Genomic DNA, 14,314 nt, shown 5'->3' with positions numbered 1-14,314 from the left:
GGGCTGGAGCGATAGCACAGCGGTAGGGCGTTCGCCTTACAAGCAGCCAACATGGCCGACCCGAGTTCGATTCCTCCGCCCCTCTCGGAGAGCCCGGCAAGCTACCGAGAGTATGCGATATGCCAGACACAGTAACAACAACAAAGTCTCCAATGGAGACGTTACTGGGCACGCTTGAGCAAACCGATGATCAACGGGAGGGCCTTTACCTTTTACCTTTAACTAATGAGGTGTGCTGTTTCCTCCTGACTTAGTCTTGAGAGATTAAAGAATTCCAAGAGAAATATTTGTATCTTTTAGGTTTTCCAATTTCATGACAAATCTTTTTTATAGTATCTTGGATGATACTGTGAAATTTTTTGTGGTATTTTTTAGAACTTCCTTTATTTCTGATATGGCGATTTAGAGTTGTCTATCTTGTTTCTTTCTAAATTGAATTACAATTGCTAGTTTCACAATCTTGTTTATTCTACTTAAAAGACATTGCTGGCTTTGTTGATATTCTGTAAAATTGTTTCTATTTCATTGAATTTTCTTAAGTTTTAATATTTCTCCCCTTCTGCTTTATTGGGTTTTCCTTGTTGGTCTTTTTCTAGTAATTTAAGAGGTGCAGTGAGGTTATAATTTGGGTTTTTTTCTTGATGGACGCTTGTATTTTATGAACAAGTTATACTGTCAACTACATGTTGATTTGGAAAGCTTTCAATAACTGGCTGTATAATGTGATTCTTTCCAAATTTCTTTTTTTACTTTCTTGCAGTGAATTTGGTCAATCAGTAATCTTTGTTATTTTCATTTATATAAATATAATGATCAAATTTCTCTGTCATAACTACATTATCCCATCTTATGAAATTTTATTTATGATGTCTTTCTTTTAATCATTTCAAAATATTTTGATCCAAAATTTTGAATAAATGATGTTGAGTTCTGGAAAGACAAATAGTAACTGACATGAATCTGCTCTTACTGTCTTGTCAAATAGCATTCTGTAAATTTGACTTTAGAAGATAGTTGAATGAATGTGCTGAAATTCACCAAATTGTTTGAACAGCATAAATTCATATGGCATTAAGCAACAATTTCCAAGACAAACATTTCACATTCTCAACGTCAAAAACTGTAATAGCTGTTGTAGAAGGGCCTAAACTGAGATTATCAGGGTCTAAGTTGAGAAGTTGCAATTGGGTTTATTAAGAGAATCAAACTAGGGGGATATGGTGCCAAGAACAGGTCAACCTGTACCTGTGGGGCGATTGGATCAGCAGTCTGACGGTGTCTTTGGACTTCCTAATACTCCAAAATTATCATTGTATCTTTGGCCAGACCCCCAGAAACTTGGGACCAACTTTACTAAGAAATTAAAGGGCCAAAAGTTAGGTATGTGGGAGCCACACCCCAAACCACCTCCAGCTCTACTATAGCAGCTCATTTATTGGCCTTATTTTGGAGACTCATAGATAAATCTCGAAAGAGATCAAAAGCCACAGTTAATCTCAGACCTGCACATGGCTGAACAGACTGGGGTAAATTATAAGGGGGAAGGTTGGCCTGGTGGCCAGCCCTAGAAGAGCCCCCAGCAGCTACTTGCTTCCACAATCCAAAATTGCCACCATATCCCTGGCCTAACTCCACCGTCTCAGGACAGATCTCATCAAGATGTAATCTGCTGGAAATCCTGGTATGCAGGTCTTGTGACTGAAATCTCCAGGCTCTCTTGAAGCTGGAATAGGCTACCACCCCCACCTCCCTATACTTATGGAAGCACTGGCAGTCACCTTCCAAACCAACGCCAGCAACACCCTGTAAGCTCTACCACTGACCTTGCTTCAGAGACCCATAAATAAATCTTGAAAGAGATCAAAAGTCTCAGTTAAGCTCAGACTCATGTATGTCTGAACAGACCAGGGTAAATTGGAAGGATGTGTTTTGATCAGTGCTACCCAAACAGAGGTACCGGCAGCCGCCTGTTTCCACAATCCAAAATCACCTCCATAGCTCCGGCCTGGCTCTACCATCTCAGGACGCACCTCACCAAGGTATAATCTGCTGAAAATTTTGGTATGTGGGTTTTGACATTGAAATCTCCAAACTTTCTCAGGGTTGGGATGGGCTACCTCCCCCACCTCTCTACACTTTCAGAAGCCTCGACAACCAAATGCATACACCAAGCTTCCACCCAATTGAAAAACTACTCCAGCCTTACCAATCTGAAAAATGTACCAAACGCCCTGAACAAACACCAAAACATCTTTGTACCTGTATTGAAAACCATAATGCATTAAAAGAAAAGAAAAGAGAGAACAAGAAGGAAAGTGCCTCACATAGAGGGAGGCTTGGGGGTAGGGGTGAGGGTTTGGAAAATGGTGGTGGAGAAATGGGCGAAGTTGCTGGTGGGAAAGGTACACTGATGGAGGAATGGGTGCTGGATCATTGTATGACTAAAACCCAATTATGAGCAGCTTTGTAATCATCTATCTCACAGATATCCAATAATTTTTTTTCTGAAAACTAATGTAGAGTTCATATCCAATTCAGTCAGCTTAATCAACAATTGAATAAATAGCAGTACTCCTACTTTAAAAAAAGAGAGAAAGAAAGAGAGAGAGAGAACCAAACTAGGCAATATTTAAAAAAAGACAGTACAGAACTCAACATAGGAAAAGCTCTGGGATACAGTAGGCTCCATGCTTCTTAGACAAATCTCTCATGATTCCAGAGAAGAAATTGGAGTGTTTGATATTGCTTTGCTTCAACGTTGTTTGTTTAGGCTTCCCAAACAGGGACTCCCAAGCAGCAGCAGTTCAACACAAAGATTAGAGTGTTCATTAGTTCTATGGCCCTGAAGTGCACAGGATATCTGACCACCACAACAGGGTTCAGAGACCTTCAACTCTGCACCCAAAATGCCCTGAGGATCATGTGGCATGGAGCTGGGACCAAACATAGACAAAACATGTACACTAGCATCTGTACTGTCCTTCCAGGTCTCAATAAATTTTTTATAATATTTGTTGATAAAGTCTCTTGAGAAACTAAATCTATTTTCTCTGACAAAAGAACTGACATATTAAAATCTTTTCTTTTAAATGTTCTGTTTGATAAGATTATGTATTATTTAACTTCCTATGAAAATGATTATTAAATGAATACTTGTCTTTTCTTTATGCTTTCTCCTTTTTAGAAACATGTTCAGAAATAGAAATTCAGAATGGTTTTTTTTCTGAAACTACTACTGAATATTCCTTAAATAAGGAAGCACAATACAAGTGCAAACCAGGATATGCAACAGCAAATGGTAAAACTTCAGGAACAATTATATGTCAGGAAAAAGGATGGTCAGCTCAACCTGAATGTATTAGTAAGTAATTGTTACCATTCATGATCTTAATAATTTTTACACAAAGGATTACTTTAAATAATGTTTCAAAAGTTGGGGTGAAGTGCTTATGTACTTTCATATTTCATAAAATATAAATATAAAAATAAATACTGGTTCTCTGAGCCCTCCAGAGTAATTTGAACATAGAGCCAATATTGATCTCTGAGCTATATTGGGGGTCATCCAAAAACCAAAGAAAATAAAGAAATTAAAGCATTGAAAATAAATAAATTTCTTTTTAAACATACATTGATTTGGGGCATGTGAGATAAACATTCTCTAAGGGAAAATATCAGCACACCTTTCAGTTCAAGTAATTTTCAAGTAACCCCTGAGCATCTCCATGTGTGAGCCAAAGACCAGTAGAATAAAGTCCAATGAAATTGAGCTATAATTAAAAAAGGCTTCTGTGTATTTTTTCCCTTTATTTTATTTTATTTTATTTTTTTTACAGTTGTAGATTTACAATTTTTTATGCTTTGGTTTCAATTATACAACGATCAGATACCCATCCCTCCACCAGTGCCCATTTTCCACCACCATGGATAATATCCCTCCCACCCCCACCCCCATCCCCCCTGTCTCTGTGGCAGGGCAATCCCCTGTGTTCTCTCTCTCCTTTTGGGTGTTGTGGTCTGCAAAAGAGGCATTGAGTGGCAAACATGTTTAGTCCATAGTCTACTTTCGACATGCATCTCCCCTCCTGGGAGGATCCTCTAAACATCCTTTATTTGGTGCTCCCTTCTCTATCTGAACTGCCCTTTCCTCTAGGATACCCGGCTGGCCTCTAAGTTATGGAGTAATCCTCCTGGTGCTGATCTCAGCTATTCTTGGGTATTAATCTCATACTTTGTTAATTTATATCCCCCAGATGAATGCAATCTTTCTATGTCTATCCCTCTCTTTCTGACTCATTTCGCTTAGCATGATACTTTCCATATTGTACCACTTGTATGTAAATTTCATGACTTCATCTTTTCTAACAGCTACATAGTACTCCATTGTGTAGATGTACCAAAGTTTCTTTAACTAGTCATCTGTTCTTGGGCATTCAGGTTTCTTCCAGTTTCAGGCTATTGTAAAGAGTGCTGCAATGAACAAACAAGTGCAGATGTCACTTCGACTATACATTTTTGCCTCTCTGGGATATATTCCCAGGAGTGGTATTGCTGGGTCAAATGGGAGCTCAATTTCTAATTTTTTGAGAATCGTCCGTACTGTTTTCCAGAAGGGCTGAACCAGTTGACATTCCCACCAACAGTGAAGGAGTGTCCCTTTCTCGCCACATCCACGCCAGCATCGGTTGCTTTTGTTCTTTTGAATGTGGGCCAGTCTCTGAGGTGTGAGATGGTATCTCATTGTGGTTTTGATCTGCATCTCCCTGATGATTAATGATGTAGAGCATTTTCTCATGTGCTTTTTTGCCATTCAGATTTTTTCTTTGAGAAAGTTTCTGTTCATTTCATTGCCCCATTTTTGGATGGGGTTGGATGTTTTCTTCTTGTGGAGTTCAACCAGTATTTTGTATATCCTTGATATCAACCCCTTGTCAGATGTGTATTCGGTGAATATCCTTTCCCATTCTGTAGACTGTCTTTGTATTTTGGTCATTGTTTCTTTGGAGGTGCAGAAGCTTCTTAGTTTAAGATAGTCCCATTTATCTATCTCTGTTTTCACTTGCTCGGCCAATGGCATGGCATCTTTGAAGATACCATTAGCTTCAATATCATGGAGGGTTTTGCCAACTTTATCTTCAATGTACCTTATGGTTTCTGGTCTGATTTTGAGGTCTTTAATCAATTTTGATCTTACTTTTGTACATGGTGTTAGGCAGAGTTCTGAGCCCATTTTTTTGCATGTAGCCGTCCAGTGATGCGAACAGAATTTATTAAAGAGGCTTTCCTTACTACACTTCACATTACTTGCACCTTTATCAAAGATTAGATGAGCATATGATTGAGGAGAGATGTCAGTGTATTCAACCCTGTTCCATTGGTCTGCAGTTCTGCCTTTGTTCCAGTACCATGCTGTTTTAATTATTATTGCTTTGTAGTACAGTTTGAAGTAAGGTAGGTTGATTCCTCCCATTTTCTTTTTCCCAAGAGTTGCTTTAGCTATTCGTGGGGGCTTATTGTTCCATATAAATTTCAGGAGTGTTTTCTCCATTTCTTTGAAGAATGTCATGGGTATCCTTATAGGCATTGCATTGAATTTATACAATGCTTTCGGTAGTATTGCCATTTTGACAATGTTAAGTCTCCCGACCCATGAGCAGGGGATATCTTTCCATTTCCACATGTCCTCTTTTATTTCCTGAAGTAGCGTTTTGTAGTTTTCTTTGTACAGGTCCTTTACTTCCTTAGTTAAGCTGATTCCTAGGTACTTGATTTTCTGGGGCACAATTGTGAACGGGATTGTTTTTTTCATGTTGCTTTCTTCTCTCTCACTGTTTGCGTATAGGAAAGCCATGGACTTTTGGGTAATGATTTTATAACCTGCAACTTTACTATACGAGTCTATTGTTTCTAGGAGTTTTTTGGTGGAGGTTATTGGGTTCTCTAAGTAGAGTATCATATCATCTGCGAATAGTGAGAGCTTGATTTCTTCCTTTCCTACCTGAATGCCCTTAATATCTTTTTCCTACCTAATCGCTATTGCAAGTACTTCCAGTACTGTATTAAACAGCAGTGGAGAGAGTGGGCATCCCTGTCTCGTCCCTGATCTTAGAGGGAAGGCTCTCAGTTTTTCCCTCTCCCTTTCTCTCTCCCTTTCTTTGTGAGTTTTGCTAGAGGGTTATCGATCTTGTTAATTTTCTCAAAGAACCAGCTTTTGGTTTCATTGATCTTTCAGATTGTTTTTTGGGTTTCCATCTCGTTAATCTCTGCTCTGAGTTTTATTATTTCCTTTCTTCTGTTCGGGTTGTGCTCCTTTTTTTGTTCCTTCTCCAAGCTCTTAAGCTGTGAGGTTAGGTTACTTATGTGTGCTCGCTCCTCCTTCCTGAGGAATGCTTGTAGAGCTATAAACTTTCCTCTTAACACAGCCTTTGCTGTGTCCCATAAGTTTTGGTAACTCGTGTTCTCATTTTCATTCGTTTCTAGGAATCTTTTGATTTCCTCTTTGATTTCCTGTCTAATCCACTCGTTGTTCAATAGTGCACTGTTTAATTTCCAGGTGTTTGATTTAGTTTTCTGTTTTTGTGTGTGATTTACTTCTAATTTCAGCGCATTATGGTCTGAGAAGATTGTTGATACAATCTATACCTTCTTAATTTTATGGAGGCATGTTTTGTGGCTCAGCATGTGCTCTATCTTGGAGAATGTTCCATGTACGCTTGAGAAGAATGTGTATTCAGCTTTTTGTGGATGAAGTGTCCTATATATATCTACTAAGTCCCTTTCTTCCATTGTTTCCCTCAAATGAAGTATGTCCTTGCTAAACTTGAGTCTGGTTGATCTATCAAGAGGTGACAAAGCAGTGTTGAAGTCTCCCACTAGTATTGTGTTGCTATTGATGTCTTTTTCCAAATCTATGAGTAGTTGATTTAAGTACTTTGCTGGTCTCTCATTAGGTGCATATACATTTATTATTGTAAGTTCTTCCTGTTGTACAGATCCTTTGATCAATAAGAAATGGCCTTCACTGTCTCTTATGACCTTCCTCACTCTGAAATCGATGTGGTCTGATATAAGGAAGGCTACCCCAGCTTTATTATGGGAGCTGTTTGCCTGTAGGATTATTTTCCAGCCTTTGACTCTGAGTCTGTGTTTGCTTTGACTATTGAGATGCGTTTCTTGCAGGCAGCAGAATGTTGGGTTCAATTTTCTAATCCATCCTGCCACTCTATGTCTTTTAATTGGTGCGTTTAGCCGATTGACATTGAGAGAGATTATTGTTATGGGATTTTGTCCCATTGTTCTGTTAAAATTTGGTGTATTTGAGGGGCCTTTCTTGCCTTAAAGTATCCCATTTAGTTGTTCTTGGAACCATGGTTTTGAGTCTATGAAGTTCCTGAGCTGTTGTTTGTCTGTGGAACTGTGTGTTGTTCCTTCTATTATGAATGAGAGTCTTGCTGGGAAAAGTATTTTGGGGGAGACATTTATTTCATTGAGTTTTTTTACTATGTCCCACCACTGTTTTCGGGCCATGAGGGTTTCATCAGAAAAATCAGCTGTGAATTTTAAGGATGCTCCTTTGTAAGAGATTTCTTTCTTCGATCTTGCTGCTTTCAGAATTTTGTCTCTGTCTAAGGTTTTGGTCATTTTGATCAGGATGTGTCTTGGGGTATTTTTATTCGGATTTCTTCTAGCTGGTACCCTTCGGGCCTCCTGAATGTGGTCACAAGTTTTCTTCAGCTCTGGAAATGTTGTAGCAATGATTTCTTTGACAGTTTCTTCTTCATCGAGGTTTTCTTCCTGTACCTCTGGGACTCCAATAATTCTTATGTTACCCCTCTTGGCTTCATCACGATCTTCTCTTGCCATATGTTCCCGAATTGTGAGTCTCTTTTCCATTTTCTGCTCTTTTCTGGAGAGTCTCTGAACTTCATCTTCGAGCTCACTGATTCTGTTCTCAGCCGCTCTTACTCTGCTGCTGAGGCCTTCCACTGAGCTTTTCAATTCGCCTACGAAATTTTTCAGGTCTGACACTTCTGATTGCATTTTCCTCATTTCTGCCTTCAGATCCTCTTGTCTTCTATTGGCATTGGTTTCCATTGTTTCTTTTAATTCCCTAAGCATCCTAAGTAGCTCCTTCTGAATTCCTTGTCAGAGAGGTTGTCTAACACTACAGTACTATTGGTGTCATCTGGGCTAGACTATTCAATATGAAAGTTTGGTGGGCTTTTGTGTTGCTTTACCATTGTGAGAGGTATGGTTTAGTCCTTCACGTTCACTGTTACTATTCTGCTTGATATGCAGTGTGAGTTAAGATAGGCTTATGAGTTATTGGCTACTGTGTTTCTAGTGGCTGAGCTAAAATAGAGAAGTTTCCGTCTAAGAAGGTAGCTTATGGTTCCTATGTCATACGTAGTGGCAAAATATTTCGCAGCCGCATTAGCGGCCCCGGCTCCGGAAAGAGTCCCTGGCACTGGGCGAGGAGTTGGGAACGTTTCCTGTTTGGAATTGGAGCAGTTCAGCTTTGTTGCCCAGAGCTGGGCCTCTGTGCCCGTCCCACGCAGATCAGGGGTTGAAAACCGGCTTTCTAGGGGCTGGTTCTAGCTGCGCATGCCCAGAGAGGGACCCAGGCCCTTGGGGGCGGGCTGTACCTGTTGGAATTGGAGCCGCTCAGCTTTGTTGCCCAGAGCTGGGCCTCTGTGCCCGTCCCACGCAGATCAGGGGTTGAAAACTGGCTTTCTAGGGGCTAGTTCTAGCTGCGCATGCCCAGAGAGGGACCCAGGCCCTTGGGGGCGGGCTATTCCTGTTGGAATTGGAGCCGCTCAGCTTTGTTGCCCAGAGCTGGGCCTCTGTGCCCATCCCACGCAGATCAGGGGTTGAAAACCGGTTTTCTAGGGGCTGGTTCTAGCTGCGCATGCCCAGAAAGGGACCCAGGCCCTTGGGGCCGGGCTGTACCTGTTGGAATTGGAGCCGCTCAGCTTTGTTGCCCAGAGCTGGGCCTCTGTGCCCATCCCACGCAGATCAGGGGTTGAAAACCGGCTTTCCAAGGGCTGGTTCTAGCTGCGCATGCCCAGAGAGGGACCCAGGCCCTTGGGGGCGGGCTGTACCTGTTGCAATTGGAGCCACTCAGCTTTGTTGCCCAGAGCTGGGCCTCTTTGCCCATCCCACGCAGATCAGGGGTTGAAAACCAGCTTTCTAGGGGCTGGGTCTAGCTGCACATTCCCAAAGAGGGACCCAGGCCTTTGGGGGCGGGCTGTACCTGTTGGAATTGGAGCCGCTCAGCTTTGTTGCCCAGAGCTGGGCCTCTGTGCCCGTCCCACGCAGATCAGGGGTTGAAAACCGGCTTTCAAGGGGCTGGTTCTAGCGGCACATGCCCAGAGAGGGACCCAGGCCCTTGGGGGTGGGCTGTTCCTGTTGGAATTGGAGCCACTCAGCCTTGTTGCCCAGAGCTGGGCCTCTGTGCCCATCCCACGCAGATCAGGGGTTGAAAAGCGGCTTTCTAGGGGCTCGTTCTAGCTGCGCATGCCCAGAGAGGGACCCAGGCCCTTGGGGGCGGGCTGTACCTGTTGGAATTGGAGCCGCTCAGCTTTGTTGCCCAGAGCTGGGCCTCTGTGCCCATCCCACTCAGATCAGGGGTTGAAAACCGGCTTTCTAGGGGCTGGTTCTAGCTGCGCATGCGCAGAGAGGGACCCAGGCCCTTGGGGGCGGGCTGTACCTGTTGGAATTGGAGCCGCTCAGCTTTGTTGCCCAGAGCTGGGCCTCTGTGCCCATCCCACTCAGATCAGGGGTTGAAAACCGGCTTTCTAGGGGCTGGTTCTAGCTGCGCATGCGCAGAGAGGGACCCAGGCCCTTGGGGGCAGGCTGTACCTGTTGGAATTGGAGCCGCTCAGCTTTGTTGCCCAGAGCTGGGCCTCTGTGCCCGTCCCACGCAGATCAGGGGTTGAAAACCGGCTTTCTAGGGGCTGGTTCTAGCTGCGCATGCCCAGAGAGGGACCCAGGCCCTTGCGGGTGGGCTGTACCTGTTGGAATTGGAGCCGCTCAGATTTGTTGCCCAGAGCTGGGCCTCTGTGCCAGTCCCACCGCTTCTGTGTATTTTTATTTGAGTTCCATGTGCCTTACTCAGATTCAGAATCTCTACTCCTAAATAGGAAATTATTTTTGAAATGAAAATAAAGGGGCTGAAGCTGTACTACAGCAGGTAGGGCTTGCACGCGCCCACAGTTCAATCCCCAGTATCCCATATGTTCCCCTGAGCACTGCCAAAAATAATTCCTAAGTTCAGAGTCAGGAGTAACTCCTGTGCATCGCTGGGTCTGACCCAAATGCAATATATGATTACATAGTGAATAACTTTTCAGTCATTTAACCAGTATGATTTGTTTCTTATTTTTCATTTTTAATCTATGTACATTAGCCAAAGGAAAAAAAAGGGAAAAATTGCCCTAAGGCAAGGACATTTTACACTAAATTATATTGATTAAATATTATAACACATTTGTTATGGAGGACAAATATCTCTAATAATTATTTTTTAACCGTGACTCTACTTTTGTAAATTTCTACCTACCTAGGTACTTAACAAATTATCATATTTGACATAAATTGTTAAATCTTTATAAACTTTATCAACATCACTGTAGTATAACTTTCTTGAAAATAAAATTTTCTTGTCATTTTACTTTTTTCACACTAATTCTAGACAATAGAACTATGTATGCATTCAAATTAATAGGAGAAAACCACTAGTAAAATAGTTAACTAAACAAAATCGTATGTGCTTTTAAAATGGCATATATTAAAAAATGAGAGATTTGTGAAATATTTTAAAATTTAATTGCATCATTAAAATTAATCCTGTTACTTGATAAATAGTTTTCAACTGTTATATAATAGAACTTCTAATATTGTTGTTATAGTACTACAAAAATGATTTTTAATTAGAGAATAAATGCACAAATCTCAGCTAGAGAGATAGTGTAATGAGTAGTGTGTTTTTCTTTTTTTTTTTTATTAGTGAAGCACCATGAGGTACAGTTGTAGATTTACAAATTTTTGTGCTTGGATTTCGGTCATACCATGATCAAATACCCATCCCTCCACCAGTGCCCATTTTCCACCACCAGGATAATATCCCTCCCCCCATATCTCCCCCATCCCTCCCATCCCCCGCTGCCACTGTGGCAGGGCATTCCCTTTTGTTCTCTCTCTCCTTTTGGGTGTTGTGATCAGCAAAAGAGGCATTGAGTGGCAAACATATTCAGTCCAGTCTACTTTCAACCTGCATCTCCCCTCCTGGGAGGATCTCCAAACACCCTCCATTTGGTGTTCCCTTATCTATCTGAACTGTCCTTTCCCCTAGAATACCCGGCTGGCCTCTAAGCTATGGAGTAATCCTCCTGGTGTTGATCTCAGCTATTCTTGGGTATTAATCCCATATTTTGTTATTTTATATCCTCCAGATGAATGCAATCTTTCTATGTCTATCCCTCTCTTTCTGACTTATTTTATATCCTCCAGATGAATGCAATATTTCTATGTCTATCCCTATCTTTCTGACTCATTTCGCTTAGCATGATACTTTCCATATTGTACCACTTGTATGTAAAGTTCATGACTTCATCTTTTCTAACAGCTACATAGTACTCCATTGTGTAGATGTACCAAAGTTTCTTTAACCAGTCATCTGTTCTTGGGCACTCAGGTCTCTTCCAGTTTCTGGCTACTGTAAAGAGTGCTGCAATGAACAAACAAGTGCAGATGTCACTTCGGCTACACATTTTTGCCTCGCTGGGATATATTCCCAGGAGTGGTATCGCTGGGTCAAATGGGAGCTCAATTTCTAATTTTTTGTGGAACGTCCATACTGTTTTCCAAAAGGGTTGAACCAGTCGGCATTCCCACTAACAGTGAAGGAGTGTCCCTTTCTCGCCACATCCACGCCAGCAAGGGTTGCTTTTGTTCTTTTGAATGTGGGCCAGTCTCTGAGGTGTGAGATGGTATCTCATTGTGGTTTTGATCTGCATCTCCCTGATGATTTATGATGTAGAGCATTTTCTCATGTGCTTTTTTGCCATTCGGATTTCTTCTTTGAGAAAGTTTCTGTTCATTTCATTGCCCCATTTTTGGATGGGGTTGGATGTTTTCTTCTTGTGGAGTTCAACCAGTATTTTGTATATCCTTGATATCAACCCCTTGTCAGATGTGTATTCGGTGAATATCCTTTCCCATTCTGTAGACTGTCTTTGTATTTTGGTCATTGTTTCTTTGGAGGTGCAGAAGCTTCTTAGTTTAAGATAGTCCCATTTATCTATCTCTGTTTTCACTTGCTCGGCCAATGGCATGGCATCTTTGAAGATACCATTAGCTTCAATATCATGGAGGGTTTTGCCAACTTTATCTTCAATGTACCTTATGGTTTCTGGTCTGATTTTGAGGTCTTTAATCAATTTTGATCTTACTTTTGTACATGGTGTTAGGCAGAGTTCTGAGCCCATTTTTTTGCATGTAGCCGTCCAGTGATGCGAACAGAATTTATTAAAGAGGCTTTCCTTACTACACTTCACATTACTTGCACCTTTATCAAAGATTAGATGAGCATATGATTGAGGAGAGATGTCAGTGTATTCAACCCTGTTCCATTGGTCTGCAGTTCTGCCTTTGTTCCAGTACCATGCTGTTTTAATTATTATTGCTTTGTAGTACAGTTTGAAGTAAGGTAGGTTGATTCCTCCCATTTTCTTTTTCCCAAGAGTTGCTTTAGCTATTCGTGGGGGCTTATTGTTCCATATAAATTTCAGGAGTGTTTTCTCCATTTCTTTGAAGAATGTCATGGGTATCCTTATAGGCATTGCATTGAATTTATACAATGCTTTCGGTAGTATTGCCATTTTGACAATGTTAAGTCTCCCGACCCATGAGCAGGGGATATCTTTCCATTTCCACATGTCCTCTTTTATTTCCTGAAGTAGCGTTTTGTAGTTTTCTTTGTACAGGTCCTTTACTTCCTTAGTTAAGCTGATTCCTAGGTACTTGATTTTCTGGGGCACAATTGTGAACGGGATTGTTTTTTTCATGTTGCTTTCTTCTCTCTCACTGTTTGCGTATAGGAAAGCCATGGACTTTTGGGTAATGATTTTATAACCTGCAACTTTACTATACGAGTCTATTGTTTCTAGGAGTTTTTTGGTGGAGGTTATTGGGTTCTCTAAGTAGAGTATCATATCATCTGCGAATAGTGAGAGCTTGATTTCTTCCTTTCCTACCTGAATGCCCTTAATATCTTTTTCCTACCTAATCGCTATTGCAAGTACTTCCAGTACTGTATTAAACAGCAGTGGAGAGAGTGGGCATCCCTGTCTCGTCCCTGATCTTAGAGGGAAGGCTCTCAGTTTTTCCCTCTCCCTTTCTCTCTCCCTTTCTTTGTGAGTTTTGCTAGAGGGTTATCGATCTTGTTAATTTTCTCAAAGAACCAGCTTTTGGTTTCATTGATCTTTCAGATTGTTTTTTGGGTTTCCATCTCGTTAATCTCTGCTCTGAGTTTTATTATTTCCTTTCTTCTGTTCGGGTTGTGCTCCTTTTTTTGTTCCTTCTCCAAGCTCTTAAGCTGTGAGGTTAGGTTACTTATGTGTGCTCGCTCCTCCTTCCTGAGGAATGCTTGTAGAGCTATAAACTTTCCTCTTAACACAGCCTTTGCTGTGTCCCATAAGTTTTGGTAACTCGTGTTCTCATTTTCATTCGTTTCTAGGAATCTTTTGATTTCCTCTTTGATTTCCTGTCTAATCCACTCGTTGTTCAATAGTGCACTGTTTAATTTCCAGGTGTTTGATTTAGTTTTCTGTTTTTGTGTGTGATTTACTTCTAATTTCAGCGCATTATGGTCTGAGAAGATTGTTGATACAATCTATACCTTCTTAATTTTATGGAGGCATGTTTTGTGGCTCAGCATGTGCTCTATCTTGGAGAATGTTCCATGTACGCTTGAGAAGAATGTGTATTCAGCTTTTTGTGGATGAAGTGTCCTATATATATCTACTAAGTCCCTTTCTTCCATTGTTTCCCTCAAATGAAGTATGTCCTTGCTAAACTTGAGTCTGGTTGATCTATCAAGAGGTGACAAAGCAGTGTTGAAGTCTCCCACTAGTATTGTGTTGCTATTGATGTCTTTTTCCAAATCTATGAGTAGTTGATTTAAGTACTTTGCTGGTCTCTCATTAGGTGCATATACATTTATTATTGTAAGTTCTTCCTGTTGTACAGATCCTTTGATCAATAAGAAATGGCCTTCACTGTCTCTTATGACCTTCCTCACTCTGAAATCGAT

At 41.2% G+C, this 14,314-nt stretch overlaps 1 protein-coding gene across 1 annotated transcript in view; it reads left to right on the top strand.

Moving 5' to 3' along the window:
* Positions 1 to 14,314, top strand: part of LOC130020109 (complement factor H-like) — a 91,958-nt gene that overhangs the window by 25,702 nt on the left and 51,942 nt on the right. The window contains exon 6 of the mRNA XM_056110759.1: positions 3,185 to 3,361. Coding sequence (XP_055966734.1) covers positions 3,185 to 3,361 — 177 coding nt within the window. The remainder of the gene's footprint in view (positions 1 to 3,184; positions 3,362 to 14,314) is intronic.

This window comes from Sorex fumeus, unplaced genomic scaffold (genome assembly GCF_029834395.1).
Source record: "Sorex fumeus unplaced genomic scaffold, SorFum_2.1 ptg000010l, whole genome shotgun sequence".
Taxonomy (NCBI): domain Eukaryota; kingdom Metazoa; phylum Chordata; class Mammalia; order Eulipotyphla; family Soricidae; genus Sorex; species Sorex fumeus.
This window is presented reverse-complemented; position numbering and strand designations above follow the sequence as displayed.